General features: G+C 39.4%; 1 protein-coding gene across 17 annotated transcripts in view; it reads right to left on the bottom strand.

The window, feature by feature from the left end:
- Positions 1-20096, bottom strand: part of CTBP1 (C-terminal binding protein 1) — a 431872-nt gene that overhangs the window by 30708 nt on the left and 381068 nt on the right. For all 17 annotated transcript variants that reach the window (XM_084626461.1, XM_084626458.1, XM_084626459.1 and 14 more), the window contains one exon: positions 6376-6520. In XM_084626461.1, the coding sequence (XP_084482587.1) occupies positions 6376-6520 (145 nt within the window). The remainder of the gene's footprint in view (positions 1-6375; positions 6521-20096) is intronic.

The raw sequence follows: 20096 nt of genomic DNA, 5'->3' as shown, positions 1-20096 counted from the left end.
ATGAAGTGATCAGAGGCAAAAAGACATCCTTTAAAATGGGAAGTGAAATTCTACTGAGGAAAATAGAAGGAAGCATAAACCTCTGGCAAGTCAAGTGTAGAAGTATAATTAGGCAGGGCAAAAAACAATCTGAAGAGCAACTATCCAAAGACTCAAAAACTAACAGCAATTTTTTTTTAAAGCACAACAGAAGCAGGAATCTTGCCAATGAATCAATGGGACCACTGGATGATCAAGGTGCTAAAGGAGCACTCAAAGTAAATATGGCTGTTGCGGAGAAGCTAAATGAATTCTTTGCATTAGTCTTCACTGCAGAAGATGTGAGGAAGATTTCCACACCTGAGCCATTCATTTTAGGTGACAAATCTGAGGAACTGTCCCAGACTGAGGTGTCATTAGAGGTGGTTTTGGAACAAATTGATAAATTAAACAGCAATAAGTCACCAGGACCAGACGATATTCACCCAAGAGTTTTGAAGGAACTCAAATACGAAACTATTAACTAACTAACTGTGGTATGTAAATCAGCTTCTGTACCAGATGACTGGAGGATATCTAATGTGACACCAATTTTTTTTAAAAAGGCTCCAGAAGCAATCCTGGCAATTACAGGCTGGTAAGTCTAACTTCAGTACCTTGCAAATTGGTTGACTCTATATTGTAAACAACAGAATTATCGGACAAATAGATGAACACGATTTCCTGGGGAAAAGTCAACATGGCTTTTGTAACGGGAAATCACATCTCACCGATTTATAAAAATTCTTTGAGGGTATCAACAAACATGTGGACAAAGGTGATCCAGTTGATATAGTGTACTTGGACTTTCAGAAAGCTTTTGACATGGTCCCTCATCAAAGGCTTTTAAGCAAAGTAAGCTGTCATGGGATAAGAGGGAAGATCTTCTCAAGGGTCAGTAACTGGTTAAAAAAAAAAAGGTAGGAAAAAAGGGAGAAATACATGTTCAGTTTTCGGAATGGAGAGAGAGGTAAATAGTGGTGTCCCCCAGGGATCTGTACTGGGACCAGCGATGTTCAATATATTCATCAATGAGCTGGAAAAAGGGGTAAACAGTGAGGTAGCAAAATTTGCAGACAATAAAAACTACTCAAGCAAGTTAAGTCCAAAGCAGATTGCAAAGAGTTACAAATGGATCTCACAAAACTGGGTGACTGGTAACAAAATGGCAGAAGAAATTCAGTGTTGATAAATGCAAAATAATGCATATTGGAAAACATAATCCCAACTATACATAGAAAATGATAGGGTCTAATTTAGCTGACCCTAAAAAAAAAAAAAAAAAAAAAAAAGATTTTTGAGTCATTGTGGATAGTTTTCTGAAAACGTCCTCTCAATAGGTGGTGGCAGTCCAAAAAAGCTAACAGAATGTTAGGAACCATTAGGAAAAGGATAGATAAAACAGAAAATATCACAATACCACTATATAAATCCATGGTATGCCCAAACTTGGAATACTTCATGCAGTTTTATGAGGAGAGATTAAAAAGACTGGGACTTTTCAACTTGGACAAGAGACAACTAAGATGGGCTATGATAGAGGCCTATAAAGTTGTGAACGGTGAGGAGAAAGCAAATAAGGAAATGCTATTTATTCCTTCACATAACAAAAATGAGGGGTCAACCCATGAAATTAATAGGCAGCAGGTTTAAAACAAATAAAGGAAGTACTTCTTCACACAACGCACAATCAACCTGTGAACTAATTGCTAGTGGATGTTGTGAACGCCAAAACTATAATGGGGTTCAAAAAAGAATTAGATACATTCATGGAGGATAGGTGCATTAACAGCTATTTGCCACGTTGGTCACAGACGCAACCCCATGCTCTGGGTGTTCCTAGCCTCTCATTGCCAGAAGCTGGGAATGGGTGACAGGGGATGGATCATCTGATGATTACCTGTTCTGTTCATTCCCTCTGGGGCACCTCGTAGTGCCCACTGTTGGAAGACAGGATATTGGGCTAGGTGGACCATTGGTCTGACCCATTATGACCATTCTTATGTTCTTTTCATACTGAGAAATCCATACTAAGGCCTGATCTTACAAATAGTTATGCCCATGAGTAGTCTCATTAAGCTCAATGGGACTAATTCACGTATTAGTGTATGGAAAACCAGGACTATATGTTTACTTATGGCTTCTCAATATATTTTTGCTGGAGATATTTTATTAGCTATATAATGTGCTCTGTGTTTATATTAGCCAAGGCAAAGTCAAGACTTGTGCCTTGCACTGGCAACAAAAGAAGTGAGGTTTGTGCTGGTTCTTAGAGTTAAACCGCATTAGTTAGAATCATAGAAGGTTAGGGTTGGAAGAGACCTCAGGTGGTCATCTAGTCCAACCCCCTGCTCAAAGCAGGACCAACTCCTACTAAATCATCCCAGCCAGGGCTTTGTCAAGCCCTTTTATACAAGAAAGCTCTGTTTATATAAACTAATGATGATCTCAAACGGTTTTCGAAATATTAGTGAACGCTCGCCAGGCCCCCCTGGGGCAGGTATGATTATATCCACTTCATACATGGGTAAAGTGAGAGAGAGCTTAAAAATGGCTTGCTCAAGATTGCACAACTAGTCAGTAGAATTGCTGTGAACAGAAACAGAAGCCCTGACCCGCAGCCCCCAAGCTAACCAGTAAAGACACACCCTACCTAAATCTTCATATTGAGGTGTTGAGTCTGCTCCTACAAGGTGTTTGAAGATAATAGGAGTTTATGGTGCTAAGCACCTGACAATAGCTGGTCTGTAGTGAGCAAGGCATGGAGGCAAGAAGGTGAGAGAAAGTAATAGAGAAAATCATGCTAACTTCAACAGAAGTTGGATTGGGCACCAGAGATTGAATCCAAAATCTTTGTAGTGAATGGCAGTTATTCCCAAAAATGGAATAGACCCCAGGTGAGTTGGCTTTGCCACTATGGACACGTTTGCCACCTTGTAGTAGTTTTCTGAACAATAATTTCCTTGCAGTACTCAATATATGCTTCACAGTTAAGAAAACCCTTTTTTCTGAAATAACCCTAGCGAATGTTGTTGTTGTTTACTTTAAAAAGCTTTTGTCCTGCTTAAATGTTGCCTCTTCTCAGTTCCATGTACTGTCTGCTCCCTCTCTATTTACCAGCTCTGACTCCTGACAAAGTTTGTGTTCAGACTGCTGATGATTCCTGTCATACCTTTTAATGGAGATGAATATGTACTTTTTTCTTCATCAACTAGTAGGGCATTTTTCACTGTGGATATTTGTACATAAATAAAAATTAAATAAGCTGCTTCAGCTAACAAAGGAGGCAGCTGACCATTCACTTTGGCCTGAGAGAATAACGACAACCTAGCTTTAATATTATGAACTTCACATCTTATGAAGCAAGAGAGACAGAACAGTATTCTCTTCAATAATAGGAACAATGTCAGTAATTTGATAAATTATCATCTCAAACCTATTTATCTACAGTGTGAATCCAAATTTCTTTATTCTGCTGGCTTGCACCTTTATTGACTTTTGAGATCAATAAAAAAATCGATATAGGGAGGCTGCATAACTATTTTTCTTTGCTGTGCGGAATCATCTGCTGAGTCACTGCTCTTAGATTTACTAAGATAAAACAGCTTCCTTTGCTGGCATATCATTCTTGGCATCCTATTAGCATGAACTGTAGTATGAATCCCAACATTGTAAAAGAAAAAAGAAAGAGGCAAAATGAGTATCCTTGTTTAACTGGAGGGTAAAATTATGTTAAACCTATCATATTAAATGGCTGTATTTGGTTATACAAGAAAGAAGTGCCATTTTCATGGAACAAAAATACAAATTGCATGGGACAATATTAAAAGTCATAAACACATATTTTAATTCCCAGCATCTACCAAACGCTGCTTTCTACAGAGTTAGAAATGTTTCATTACATGTCTGGAGAAAGAAACAAGGAATTTCCACTCACCTTGCAGCTTGTTGGAGCTTTTCTTGCTCATCGTATAGTTGTCCCTAGAAGACTGTAGGGAGAAGGGTCACGTAACCTTTCACCTACGTTCTAGAGCTTCTTTTTCCCTTCTCCCACCTCTAAATAGTTTACTACATATAGGCAGCTGAAATAAGGAGCTTGCCCTGCGGGGTTATCCACTTGCAGCAGCAGGAGGAGGACAAGAACAAGGAGAAAGTGGACAAGCACAAGACTTACCATAGAGGGAAAAGGGTATGGCCTTCCCACTTACTGAGAAAACAGCACTATATTATTAGGGAGGGAGGGGGGCAGAATAGCTTCTGTGATTTCTTCTACACACCTTTTCCCCCCCACTGATCTCAGTGGTCTGGTCCACACACACACACCCCCTTAGAGAGCCCAAGAATAGTTGGCTTCACCCAAAGCCCCAGCCCTATTTGCCTTCTATAGGCTCATTCCTACCTCCCTGATTACATCCTCATCTCTCAGGTTTTTCTCAGCACATAAGCAGCAACTCACAAGTTTGTGGAAAAAGTCAGATTTTCAGGTTTTTGCATGGGAAACTCCTGGTTCCACATTTTTTGTGAAATACACATCAACCAAAAATGACAGCATGAAAAGAACGCAGCTGTAACCGTATCTACAAAAATATTTTTTTCTAAAGTGAAAAAATTCTCATGTGATTTCCACTAAGTAGGCTTCTGATAAAATACCTGGCTTCTTCTGAACATTGTTGCTACTACCACAAAACCTACTTCCACAGCACATTTCATCAGCAGATGAAAGTGTTTTACAAACAATAATTAACTCTCACATCACCTCTATCTATGAGGTATGTATTATTTATACCAGTTCTGCAGAGGAGAAACTGGGTGACAGGTAGGTTAAGTGATTTTGCAAGTAATGGTAAGTCAGTGGTTGAATCCCAGTCACTAGCTCTAGCCAGATGGAGCTTAAAAATAAAATCAGACTTTCAACTTTCATCCAGATTTTACTAACTAAAAAGCAAAACCGACAGTTATTTCATTGGGAGGGGACAATTTTATTCATTAAAGATAGGCAAGGATCAATACTTTGGATCCTAATTGTCCAGCTTAAATGAGTCTAATCAAAGCCTCAGACTTGAATGCTCAGAAATGTTGCCATTTAGCATTTAGATCTGAATCAAAACGTTCCCAAAGTCTGGGATGTTCAAGTTTGGACAGCTATGAGGTAGGTTTGAGTTGTGAACTTGTAACCCAGCAAGGATACCTGCCTGTATGTACAGATCATATTCTTGCCTGGAGTCCCATTTGCTTCAGTAGGATTCTGCACAAGTGGAACCTTCTGCAGGACTGGGTCTTAATTCTGAGACCAGAGTTAGGGTTTGGACCTGGTATTTTGCTTCAGGCCCACCTCTATGATGTAAGTTTACAAATGAACATGTCTGCGTTCATCACAATGAATGTGTCTAACCTTATTAATGTAAACTGGAGTTCAAGGTATGCACCAAAGGGAGAACAGTCCCCTAAACATCTTCAGATCTAACCTGCTCCTGAGGCATTTGTCACACTAGAAAAAAATCTATTTTAACTAACGTGTAAAAAATAGAAGCTAAGGAAACTGGTGTTGGGTGACTCACCCTTATTTACTAATAAACAACTCAGTACTACAACCACTCACTACTTCAGTGGGACGGACACTGCAATAAGTACTACACTAGGTAGTAAATGTTTGCAGGACTTAGTCAAAAGTGACAGGAAGAAAATCTTCAGGTAATTTGTTCCCAGTTTATTCAGAAAAACTGAAGAAATAAACTGGAAACTTGTACTTTGAGAATACAGCTTTGTTTTTGACTGTTGTGAAGCAAACAACAGTTCAAACCAGATTGCAGCTTTTGAATAATAGGAGAGTGAAGATCCTCTCCCCAAAATTCTCCAGCGGTTTAGTTTATTTTTCATGTAATTACAACTGATTCTTTGATAAAACTGATGTGCCTGATTTGTCTACCAGGAAAAGCTTCTGAACTAGATCTTACAGTCCAAACACAGGTGCTAGGGCTATTTGTTTATTTTCAAAACAAAATAGTATGCCATAATACTGACAGAATTATACACTGTAACTGGATTACAGTCTGTAGCAATTTAAATAAACAGACAGAAAGTCTCCTGTTTACTGTTTTAAAAAAAGTCTGCTCTTAGTCTTGAAATGTTTCTTGAATGGACAGACTGCCATACTGTCACAAATCCATTATCAGTTAATTAACTAATGTTAATATCACCATAATGATTTTTGAACACTCTGATGAGAAAATTATACAGTTTATATATTATGTTAGCACAAATTATACAGCAAATGTTGATGCAAAGACTTAGATGCTATCACATTTCTGGAGGCAACTATAACATGTTCAAATAAAACAGCGTCTTTAATAATCATACCTAAATCCCCAGCAGATTTGATGTCAATGTTATCAAAACCACTGCCAATTCGGACAATTATTCGAAGTGCTTTGAATTTCTCCAGGTCTTCTCGTGTTAAAGTGATAGTGTGATACATCAGTGCACCCACTGCTTCATTTAGTACCTAGAATTTAAAAAAAAAATAAAAAAAAAGAACAAACCTTGCTTTATGTAATCTGATTTTTTCCCCTTTTCATTGCATTTGGGTTTCATCATGTATTAAAATTTTGCAGGTCTGAAGGACTCTGTAATAATTACAAAAAATCATTTTTAAAAACTTTTCTCCAAATATTTTCAAGCATCTTGGTAAGCCATGTCTTTTTTCACTATAAAATTCAGAGAACAAAACACAGGCCTGATCCTGCAAAAGGATATGCTCATTAGGAGTCCTTGTGATTTTGATGGTACAAGTACTTTCAGGATCGCAAATCAATACCTGTGCACAGTTTAAAGCCTCGAAGGCACAGGTTGGACACCACTGCATTATATCTGGGCCCATTCAGGCTATTGAATGGCACTTGGAAGAGATTGGCTGGGGAGCTGGGAAACAGTTTGAGACATTTTTTACGGAACATGTGGCCCTTTGTTTAAAATAGTGATCTCTGTGTGTGTGTGTGCACATATTTATTTATCAGCCACATGGTAGTAGCATCAATGAAACAAATAGGTGTGCAAGTGACTAATCTTTTTATATTTTATTTTTAAAGTTCAGGACTCTCCTAGAGCTACGGACGACTTGGCAGGATGGTGATCTCCAGTTACTGTATATTATTTCACACTAACTTACTTTCTTGATGATGTTAGAACTCTATGCACCTAGTATACCATATGATTAAAATAAACCATTAAAAATCATGGTTAAGGAGGAAAATATTGAGCTCTCAAAAAGCAAACTGGAGAACTCCATATTTAGACAAAGAACTCCTGTGCTAATGTAAGTTATTAAAATTATTCATGGTTGTTGGATTTCACCTGAATAAAGCTCATCTGAAGTGCATTACAAACCGTATTGTTATTAATGGAAAAAGACTACTTACTAAGGAAGGCTCTTATGCTTTGAAAATACATGTAGAAAATACATTTAATGAAGGAGCTCACACATTACTGAAGTTACTTACGTTCATATAAAGAAGGCTAAAAGGTTGCAAATTGCACTAAAAATGAAGACATGTTTTTTCTACTTTTATATATAAAATATGCAAAAGATGAAATTATAATACAAAATAAATACAGAAGGCTTTAACAAAAAAACCAAAAACAACATTTAGAAAAATCAAACATGCTGCATACAGCTGACTAACTTAACTAGAGCATGTCTGCTAACATATCTGTAAAGTACCATGGGGACTATGGTGATTAGTGCCTTAGAAATAGATTAGTATAGCACAGCATACTATAGTATAAAGTATGTTCTGACTGTTTTTCAGCATTTCCTGTAAAGAGGTTTGTGTATGCTGTAATGTTCAGCTAAAGAAAATGAAGCTTATTCTAGGTACCGTAACATGCAGCACTAATAGTCAAAGACAAGCTGATGTAATTTTATTACAAAACCATCAGCTAGTGTCAATTTCAGTAAGATATGTAAGATAGAAAACTGGAATTTCACATCAGCTCAAATGTGGCAGTATTTTCTCACTCTTGCTCTCTAACATGGGCTTTTTTTTAACTCCGTAAACTAGAAATGTATAAAAATAGCACAGTTCCAGAAATGAAAGTGAATTAAAAAAAATGAAATGGCTCAAATGGTACCAATTAAGTATATGTCCATCTGCAGTCATTCTTGCATCCACCAGATATTTTATCCTGCCATTGTGCTTTTTCTAATAAAAGGTCAGCATAGGACCTTCTGTTACCTGACCTCTATTATAAGTCAGTATCTATTTATTTATTTCCCTTTCGTGGCTGACAAACCAATTTACGTCCATTAGATGCTGTAGCAAACCGCCTGCTTCAAAGTCATTGGGACATTCCTCTTTGCTCTGGCTCATACAGTTTGCTATCGGAACTGGGCAGCCAGGTCTTTCAACTCCTCCTACTTTTCCCCATAATGACTGCACCAGTTTCAAAATGTGTTAAGTCCTCACAGGCCTTAACAGATTCTGTGCCACAGATGTGGTGGACATTTATGTTTTACAGAGCTTTTCAAATATTAACTTGAGTGCTGACTACGTAAGGCTACAATTCCTCTTAGTTTTCCTAATTATTTGTAGTTATATTTTAGCATTGAACTATCACAGCCATTCTGGGTATCATCAGCTGTTCACCACCATAAGAGCTTTAGTTTGTAATTTTTTGGGGGGTGATAACTCTTAATGCTTCCCATTTATACAAAAAGCGAACAGTCTTAGCATAATGTGCTAAAAGCCTCAAATAACCAGGTTGGAAGCAGCACTCAGGACGTAACATAAACTTCAACCCTTATTTTTCTTTTTCTGGTGATCATATATTGCTGGATTCTGTTCAGACACCTGATTCAAACCTCATTTTAGTCAGCAGAAAGATTCCCATTGGCTTCAATGGGCTTTGGATCAGACCCAGCGTACAGAGAATACAGTCAGCAAGGGCTCAGCAGCACCCCCACATGGAGCTGGTCTGCAGCTGTAGCAGAAAGTCACCCTCTGACTCTCTAGCCCTTAAAGGGGCACACACCTTTTCCAGAAAACAGCCCCCACCCACCACTTAATGTGCGGTGAGGTCACTCTGCTGGCCATTACAGTTGCTTTACATGATTTAAAGGAGGTATTCTTTAAAGGAGCAGAAACAGGGTATGTGTGGGGGGGGGAGGGGGGAGGGGTGTTTGGGGCTCCTATGACTGGTGCGGCAGGGAGCCAACACCACCCTTTATATTCCCCCTTAATCCTCATCCCCCTTAACTGGGGGAGGGAGGCAGGGAAGGGGGATAGGTTCTTCAGGTTGGCTGGGGACCAAGATGGGAAAGGGGGATAGCTGGCAGAAGCCCTTTGGGCGTCTATTGAAATGATTATGGAGTTACCTGCACTGTACACTTTTATCTGCTGGGTACTTCCAGATATTTAAGAATAAAGTTGCGACCTAATTAAACCACATCCAATGTCTGGACAATGGTGCAATAGCTCTGAATAAAATTAACATTCCAAAAACTATCAAGAAGCACTACCCATGCAAGCAGGACCTGATCGATCACCAGAAAAACCTGTTAGTTCGTGTTGCCTTTTTATGGTTTCAGTTTTCCAATAAAAAACTAACATCTGAATGTTGATCTCAAATATAGATCTCTGCAGTGTCTTTCACTGCCAATAATGCACTTGCCCAATGATATAACTTTATGCTGTAAGGATCCAAACTAATGCTCACTGACTTCTGTTGATTAGTGGCACTAACTCAGGCCCTAAAAACTGTGACACTTAATGCAAACTATATGCACATGTATACACCCCTCACAACACACATTATGCTATATATAACATTAAAAGAAAACCTGCCTTTATGCTCTCATGTTTACAATATAGTAAAGACTTAAACTTTCTGTTTCTATGGCAGCTTTTTTTTTTTAAAACAAAAAACCACCAAAACAGTTTGCCTAAATTAAACCACTACTTCAATCCCAGAACTACTTGACAGTACATGCAACTGCTTTATCACTGTAGTCAATCTTAGATCAGTCTCTTAGTACACTTTTCTCTTCGTACATTTTATCGTGTTTAAAATAAAGAAAAAAAAAGCCCTCAGTTTTTAAGGAAAGTTCTTTTCAGACTACATAGTTTCTATGCATGGATTCACTTGTGTTTTCTATTAATAAATCTAGAATTATTTAACATTTAAACTCAATCTATTAGAAATGCAAGCTGGATTGAAACCATCTTCACTGGAAGATTCATTATGCCATGAATGTCACTGACAGTAACATATCAACACAATGAGCATGGTCTTAAAAATATTTAAAAAAACAAACAGAGATGCAAAAAAGAGAAATCATCATAATAATCACCAGCATTTTTGAAGCACTAGTGATCCATTGCAAGTATGGTACTGAAAGGAGCAGTGAGATGCTTGCTGATAACTAACTATATTACAGACTCCAAGCTGTCTGCAAGATTGATATACTGCTTCTTGGGCATGGCAGCACTTTAAGAGTTTTGACTTTTTACACTGGCAGCCTGCCCTGATGCACAGTGTTTCACAAGATCTGCAATGTTAGCACATGTAAATGTGACTGTGGCTGGAATTTAGGGGTGACTTGCTGTTGGGATACACCACCTAACACCTTTTTGTCTAATCTGACTAGATTTACTAAACTTTTCTATAATTGTTAAAAATCTTTCATTAGGGGCCTGAGCCAAAGCCCAACTAAGTTAATTCAAAGGCTCTCATGAACTTCAGTGGGCTTTGGATCAGATCCAAGCTGAAAATTCACCCAGCAATATTGGGGAAGATCCCCAATACTGTACAGCAAAAAGGCTGACTCCAAGCCTTCCCTGTGGGTTGGAGGGTGGTTTCCAACACTCTAAGCTATTTTCTCACCCTTAAGGTGCCAAAAGGCTCATTTCCCCTTGAGGGACTAACACAAAACTTTTAAACATGTCATGTTTCAAAATAAATCCACTCTTCCTTCTCCATTTTTAAAAATCATTATGCTTTCCTTGTTTGCTAATTTCTAAAGTATTTATGGCTCAAAGAAGGGCCAGCTACCACTCAGCTCATATTCTTCTAGTTTCTAATCCTGCAGTAAAATTATACTACAGTATCTGTGATATTAAAGTAAACAACAATGATGTTACAAATGCAAGATTATGGCTTCAAAAAGAAGAAGCTAGCGGTGGAGTAAAATGCTTTTATTCATACACAAATATAAGATAAAGAGCATATCAAAGAAAAATCATGGAGCAGGTACTCAAGAAATACATTTTGAAGCACTTGGAGGAAAGGAAGGTGATCAGGAACAGTCAACATGGATTCACCAAGAGCAAGTCATGCCTGACCAACCTGATTGCCTTCTATGATGAGATAACTAATGGCTCTGTGAATGTGGGGAAAGCAGTGGCATGATATACCTTGACTTTACCAAAGCTTTTGATACAGTCTCCCAAAGTATTCTTGCCAGCAAGTTAAAGAAGTATGGATTGGATGAATGGACTATAAGGTGGACAGAAAGCTGGCTAGATTGTCAGGATCAACAGCTCTATGTCTAGTTAGCAGCCGGTATCAAGTGGAGTGCCCCAGGGGTCGGTCCTAGGGCTGGTTTTGTTCAACATCTTCATTAATGATCTTGATGATGGGATGGATTTCACCCTCTGAAAGTTCATGTATGGCACCAAGGAGGGCTGGGAGGTGTGGGGGGAGAGAGACGAAGTAGATACCCTGGAGGGTAGGGATAGGGTCCAGATTTGACCTAGACAAATTGGAGGATTGAGTCAAAAGAAATCTGATGAGGTTCAACAAGGAAAAGTGAAGAGTTCTGTACTTAGGACGGAAGAATCCCATGCAGCGCTACAGGCTGGGGACCGACTGGCTAAGCGGCAGTTCTGCGGAAAAGGGCCTGGGAAGTACATTGGATAAGAAGCTGGATATGAGTCAACAGTGTGCCCTTGTTGCCAAGAAGGCTAACTGCATATCTGGGCTGCATTAGTAGGAGCATTGCCAGCAGATTGAGGGAAGTGATTATTCCCCTCTATTCAGCACTGGTGAGGTCACACCTAGAGTTCTGCATCCAGTTTTGGGCCTTCCACTACAGAAAGGATGTGGACAAATTGGAGAGAGTCCAGCGGAGGCCAAAGAAAATGATCGGTGGGTGGGGGGTGGAGGACATGACTTATGAGGAGAGGCTGAGGGAACTGGGCTTATTTAGTCTGCAAAAGAGAAGAGTGAGGGGAGATTTGATAGCAGCCTTCAACTACCTGAAGGGGGTTCCAAAGGAGATGGAGGTCGGCTGTTCTCAGTGGTTGCAGATGACAGAAAAAGGAGCAATAGTCTCAAGCTGCAGTGGGGGAGGTCTAGATTGGATATTAGTAAAAATTATTTCACTAGGAGGAGGAGGAAGCACTGGAATGGGTTACTTAGGGAGGTGGCAGAATCTCCATCTTTAGAGGTTTTTAAGGCCTAGCTTGACAAAGCCCTGGCTAGGATGATTTAGTTTGCGTTGGTCCTGCTTTGAGCAGGGGATTGGACTAGATGACCTCCTGAGGTCTCCACCAACCCTAGTCTTCTATGATTCTTTGACACAGTAGAATAATATTCACATCTATTTTTTATTGTATATTTTTGAAATGTTTGCTCCACAATGAAAGCTCTCCCTTAGGATAATTTTAGCTCAACTTATAATAAGAAACCTTGTTTTTTAAAATTTCTACATTGAAAATAATCATTACATATTTCTGAGTCCTATAAAAATGGAATTCAACTGAATGTTAACCTTTTAAACTTCTTGAGTTTTTACATTAAACCAGAAATATGGAAATGTAACATTTTTTGTAAGTGACTTTATTTTGTGCTTTTGACTGGAGCAATGAGATGCAACAGTTGCTTTCCAATTGAATTCAGTAGGATTTTGATGCTTGGATTGTATGCTACGTGACATAATAAAAGTCTCCTTTCCAAGACAGCATACAACTCTTTTTAACTTTATTGTTAATTATGTGCATACATTATAAGGAAAATCAGAGGCGATTTGGTTATTTAATTTTCAGCACAGCAGTCCACTTACTCAAAAAATCCAATATTTAGTAGCCTATCTAGGTAGCAAGACATATGATAATGCATAGTTAAAAGAAAGTGAGGAAGTTCAGTTTGAACTGAAACCTGAACCCCAGTCCAGAATATAAACTTTGTTCTGACGATGTGATAAATCAGTCCTTACTGCTGCCCTCCCACCTTCCCCTCTGTGGCCTGAAAATTTGTGGGGATGACTTAATTTCCTTCTCTTTTTGCTTGGCCTAGATTGTTTTTCTAGTTTCATATCTTACATGCTCTGAGGGCTTCCGTTTGGCACTACAAAAAGCACTCTGAGCTGTAAACTGTAACACAGTGATTGGGAAGCCCAAAAAGAGTAAAAAGTTAAGTTCAGGGAGTTCTAGGCACCCCAAAAGCACTAGGGATCTGTTTGACTCTGTAATTCTTTTAACGGGTACACAAGACACATTGTGAAAGTAGATGGTAAAAGATGACTCAGAAGTGTCATGTATGCCACAAAAGGGATATTAATGGCAAACAGAACCGAATGGGAAGGGGGATCTTGGAATTGGGAGAGAAGCGACAGGTTGCAGGTCTATAGAACAGGTTGGAAGGACGGTGCACTGCAACAATGAAGGAAGAGGATATTGCATGAGCCTGGAACATAAGAATGTGAGCAATGTAGCCTTTTGCATATGGAAGAAGAGACGGGAGACAAGGGAAGAATGCTGAATGGCTCAAATAGGAGAGAGGGAAGCTCAGAGATTCAGGTAATGTTCTGAAAGAATCTTTGGATAACCAAACCCAAAGTATTTTAAGTTAACCCACCACAAATTATATTCAGTGAAATCCCCTACTCCAGGGACGGAGAAAAACTGGCAGTTTAATGGAGGAGATTGTGGTCGAATACAGGTAGAGCAGCATTATATTTTGTACCTTTGGGAACACTTTGGGATGATTTCATGAGAGCAGAGACCACCTAAAAAGCATATTTCACTGCATAAAGAAATTAGACAGTTACTATGAATAAGAGCAATGCAAGTTGTTACAGATTTGTTTAATGAGCAATTGCTTAAAATCATTTTTACATCTGAGTGTGACTGAACTGAGTCTCCCCAACTGGATGCAAGGACTCTAGGTCCCAGTTATCACACATTCCATATTACTTGGTTTGAATAAAACACTGCCTTTGGCAAAAACATGCTGTTTAACTCCACACAGTCATTGTTTAGACAAGACTTTGTTCTCTATACTGGTAAGAAAACTCAACATTTACAATAACACGCAACTCAGAAATCAATGTTTAAACATGCTGACTGCCTGTCTTCCCAGCAGTAGTGATCCATGATGGTTAGTGAACATGGGGTAAAAAACTGAAACAGAAAATTCCGGTGTGCTGTTCTGTCATATATATTAACAATCTCTGAACAAACGTAATGAGTTTTCTAACCGCACATTGCATTTGATGCTTTAAAAAAAGCCTTGGGACATGATCAGTAAATATGGAATATTTTCCAGGAGGTGTGAAGCCCCCACTACTTCACTATCCTACCGGTCCTCTCAGGCCTGCCAACAGCAATTGCAGGCCCCAGGGCCAGGGCCATCCCTAGGGGGGGGTGCGAGGCCCAGGGCGGAAGCGACGTATCCTTGGGGCCCAGAGAGGTCACCCTGATTCGCCTTACCCTAGGGACGGCTCTGCCCAGGGCAGAACAATCAATGGGCCCCCGAGAAAGGTCCGCCTGACATTTGGGCGGTTCTGCGCCTGTGCTGGCTGGTGCCCAGGGAGCTGCTGCTGGCTGCACTGCTGGGTGCACTCTTCGGGCACAGCCAGGGCTTCTACATGCCCGCCCAGCTGCTTTCGCGGCTGCCAGTACCGCCCCGCACGCACTTAGGAGCCTTGCAGCCTGCCTGGGCAATTTAAAAGGGCCAGGACTCCCAGCCGCCGCTGCTGCTGCTGCTGCCGCAGTACCAGCAGCCAGGAGCCCTAGGCCTTTTTAAATCATCCGGGTCCGTGGGTAGTTGCCCCATTTGTTCCCGTCCCATCCCATCGGCAGCCCGGTGTCCTCCAAAGTAGCAACCTTGGGGGTTTGTGGCCCAGCATTTTGAGCATGAGATGAAGTATCAGGAATGCAGAGTTCTAATACCAGTTCATACACCAATTATTGCGGTCTTGAACAAGGCACTTAAATTCTGTACTTTAGCTTTGTTACCTGTAAAATGGGAATGAAAATTCTTAGACTATGTAAAGTGATCTGCTCAAGAGAAGAACTGCAGAAGAATTATTTTCAGTCATTACAGTTGAAAACTACTAGATTTGAAACTTTTTTCTGGTTTGAGAGGTTTTTCCTATATTAGTGTATGGGGAACAACAGGAAAATGGGTAAAGACTGGTAATGTTTACCCACTGTTTATTATTAACATCCCAAATACTGGCTCTCCTCCAATTCTGTTGCTCCTCCCTCACTATCTGCTCTAAAATCTTCCCCTCATATATTACACCTCTAATCTTCACCCTGCTCTCATAGCGGACCTTTGTGTCTTTCAAGAAACCAAGAAATATATGAAACAGAAATTCTGTTTTTATTGAGAGAAATGCTTTTTTGAGATCAGTAATTTACTCCCTTTTCCTGAGGTTTCTATCATCTCTCCCTCTTTCTTCCTTTCCTCCATACCCTGAAATGGTCTGATGTAAATACTTGTTTAGCATCAGGGTATGGTAGATGACAGATGTGAAAAAATACATATTTTGAATAACAGAATAATTTAGTGGTGCAGAGTGACAGTTGTTAGTATGCCCAGAAATCTGAATTTAAAGCGTGAAACAATTATTGAACTGTTCAGCAAATCACCTGGTAATTTTCTTTATTTTAAGCCTTTGTTTTTTTAAAATGGAAATACTGAGTTACATTAAGATATAAACTTCATATGTAACATTAACTCCATCCTAATATTGTGTTGTGTGTGAATTTAGTTTTTAAACATTTTGAGAGAAATATTTTTTGCTTGTAAAGCATCATAGCACATTATTAAATAATAATAGTAATAATATGGATACTGTTAGAGTATGACCCTGAGAGGTGTTGAGCTCCCTCCTGTCCCACTGAAGACAATGGAAATAAAGGATGGTCAGCACCACACAGTACTGGGCTCTTAATAAGTGATACAGTTAATTTCAGTGTTCCTGTAGGCAGCAACAAATTGGGATTTGTTACATAAATTCATTCTGTGATCCTGAATACTAGAAAACTCAAAATGTGAACTTTGACCTTTCCATCAGAGGTCACCAAAAGGTCAACAGTCTTCATCAGATTTCAGTCATTGGAGTGCCCTTTTCAAGCTATATTTTGAAACAAGTGCCCCTTTCAGCTACAATTTTGAACTTCTGAATGCTCATTCTGGCTGAACCATGGATTAGAACAAACACATTTGATATTTCTCTGAAACGTCATCAGTCTAACAATTTATACAAATTATATTAATTTCTTCCCTGGGGTGTTTTTGTTGGGTAGGAGACTTCCAATTTGGAGAAATTAAGGGCATTTATAGGTCAATGATTCTATTGATTGCATTTTAGTTAAGAAATCATTTGAAGGTACGAGGACTGCAGGTGCCAACATAAACAACCATGTCCAACTGAAGGGTGGACTGCTGTTATCTAGAAAAAAATGAAGTCTAAAGAATAGTTATGTTCTTTGCCCATAACATCTCCTCCTAGCTCCTTATCAATTGGATCCAGCTATTACCCCTATTAACTTCCTATGAAGATGGCTTAAGGTAGGACACAAAAATGAGGAGTTTAGAACTTTTTAAGGACAATTTAAAATAAATTTAAAGCAATATGCATTTCTTTGTGTTTTAAATATGGATGTACATAAAAATAGGAAACCCTCAAACTTGGTCAGGTTAATATATATTTTAAATTAAGAAATAAGAAATGGCCTTATGCGTGTCACAATTAAGCTCTTAGATCCTTAAAAATTAAATAAAATTTAAAAATGTAAATGCATTTTAAATATTTATGATGTTGTTTTATTCTTCTGCATTTCTCTCAAATCATCCAAAGAAGTCAGAATGGTAAATCTCATATTTGTTTCTAGTAGTTTCCAGTCAATTACACTTTTAGGTTCTCATGTACTTGCACTGTGTTGAAATGTCTGAGTTGCAAACACTACATGGAAATATTTATTTGTTTCAATGGGAAGTAAAAAGAATCATGACATCATTTCTGTTTGTCTTAGGGTTTTGTAAAATGTGATTATTGTTGAAAAAAGCTTATCACAAAACCTAAATTTTGGGACATATTTAAGTTGATATTATCCCTTTCTTCCAAAACATCATTGATTCTGCATAAGGAGAGAGAGTGAGTGTACACTAAGGGCCTAATCCAATGACCACTCAAGTAAATAGAAAAACTCCCGTTGACTTTAATGGGCATTGGTCAGGACTAAAAATTCATCAGCTCGGACCCTTGACTTATAATTTATAATCTTTTATTAAAAGATAACTCCTCCAGAAGTATACTATTTTTTTTTTAAAGCGGCTTCTACTCTGTGGGAAATCAACTGCATATTGAAGAAAGGACATTCAGAAAAATGAAATGGGGTCTCCTTTTTAGAATGAGGAATTTATTTCTCTTTCTTCACTACATATTAAGATTCCTTTATATCTCAAAATAAATAAATAAATAAAAATAAAAAATCAATGGGAACTGAGTCAGAGGAACTAAGACAACACTGATAGTGCAGGAAAACAATATTTAAGATAATTCTTGATAATGATTCTGACAACAGTGGACTACGGTACAATGACTTTTAAAAGCAAGACAGGAAGTCCAAGAATCCACAACAGAGAGGAACTATTTATAGAACTTGAGGAGTATGTAGCCATTCCTCTGTTGAACATTTCCATAAGGAAAAAAAGAACATTTCCCATAAACATGATAAGAATGAGGACTACAAGTCTGTACTGTTGATAAGACATAAAAAATCCTTTAGACTTCTCTTCATATAGTTACGAAACAGCTAGTCCACTATGTTTAAGGATATCATCAAGCTTTCCTTTATAAATTCTAATTTTCAAGAGAGTTTAAAACAACAAAAATCATTTTTTGAATAGAAATCTGATTGCCAAAGAAATAATGAACACAACAGTTGGTTGATTTGATTATACCAGAAAGGCACTGCATAAAATAGAAGTCATTCACTTAATAACTGAAAGGAAACTATTATTGCTTGTACTTTCAAGAGCTGTCTTTAATATATAGCCATCTGAGGGAGGATTAGGTCTTTCCGACATAAAAATGCTTGCCTTTTAAAGGTTTATCAGTGCTATATTTTGTAAGAATGTGGAGCAAATAAAGTTAATAGTTCAGTGATGGTTTCAGTTTCTATCTAACATTTGAAAAAAGAGCCATGAACTGTCACATGCCTAAATATTACAATAATTGGACAGGGACAAGACCAATAATATATTGGCAGAGGCACAAGAACATTAGCTCAATTCAATACACAGACTAAATCCCTAACATTTGGGACATATTCAGCTCTGTATTCACATAGCTCCATCTGCATCAGGAAGCTCACTGCAGCAGACAAAGAAACACTTGTTTAACTGCACCTACCTGGCCTGTCCATCAAGTTAGCATGTGAGCCTGCACTAGCCTGCCATTATACCTCCTTCTGATCTTCTGGGAGCAAGGAGGGAAGACATCCTTGTGGGGTGAATCCCCGTTTCCCCATCTAGTTCTCCTCTGCTACCATGCTCATTGTACATGGTACCGATTTTTGGTAGCTGGAAGATAAGGTTTCCTTAGTTCCCAAGTTGGCAATATGGGTCATATGAGGCCCTGGTCTGTTAGTGAGGAGCAAGAGCAGCAGGGTTTTCCCCATCCTATTGCTCCTGAAATATGGGAGTGAGGTGTTCTCCTCCCCTAGAAAATGCAAGGGAGCTTGGGTGGGGAGCAGACCTTACCATGACACCAGTCCCCCAACAGGGAATACAGGCATACAAGCCAGCTGACAGCCCTAGATAACTGTCTCTTAACAAACCTGGAAGGCCTCCCCTCCCCAGGCTGTTTCACAGGTTCTTGAACTTTTGGGGGAGTCCAGTGAAGTGGCTGATAGGAATGCCTGAATCGGAATAGCAGCTTATTCACCCAACCCCAATACTAATGAACCTTTTGCTAAAATTTGTTTCAGCAATTATTTACTGCAGTTTAAGTTCTCAGTGCATGAGGCACCCACTCAAAGCTTGAGGGACCTATGGCTGAGAGGGCAATCTTTATTGCTTTGTAAGTTCTCAGTTTATATGCTATCATACTAATATTTACAATATACATACTGTTTCTCAGCTACTGTAATTCTCTCTATGAATGAAATTCTACTACACCTCTACCCAGATATAACGCGGTCCTCAGGAGCCAAAAAATCTTACTGTGTTATAGGTGAAACCGTGTTATATCGGGGTAGAGGGATTAGAGTATACAAAGAAATGTGCTTCGAAATTTTACGAGGAAAGATATGTTTATTCCTTTAGGATAAAAATGTTTGTAAACTTGCAAACTAAATCATTTTTGTTAGTAGGGGCAGAGGGTCTCAGGCGGGGGCACGGGAGGGAGGCAGGAGCTGCGCGAAGCAGCGGCTGCAGCAAAACCGCCCAGCCCGGTGGAGGGGCCAGGGAGCGGGAAGCACGGAGCTGGGGCCGGGGCTGCAGCATGGACCTGCTCCCTCCGGTCACAGGCACCCAGGCTGGGGCATGAACTCCCAGCCATGAGCCCCCCCGCCACAGCCCCGCCGCGCTGCCCCTGCATGTCTGAATCGACCCCTGTTCCCCTTCCCCCCGTGGCCCCATTATCCAACCCATCTGCCCCGGCCCGGCACCCTTACTTAACACGCTGCTCAGAGCGGCGTGTGGGAGCCAGACACGCTGAGGCACTGATCCACCGGAGCGCGCAGCCCCACCCCCCAGAGCACTGCTTTACCGCATTATATCCGAATTCGCATTATAGCAGATCACATTATATTGGGGTAGAGGTGTATATGTAGTGGATGAACACA

Source organism: Lepidochelys olivacea (genome assembly GCF_965140295.1).
Source record: "Lepidochelys olivacea isolate rLepOli2 genome assembly, chromosome: 4".
Classification (NCBI taxonomy): Eukaryota; Metazoa; Chordata; order Testudines; family Cheloniidae; genus Lepidochelys; species Lepidochelys olivacea.
The sequence above is the reverse complement of the archived record's forward strand: the minus strand, read 5'-3'. Positions and strand labels throughout refer to the sequence as shown.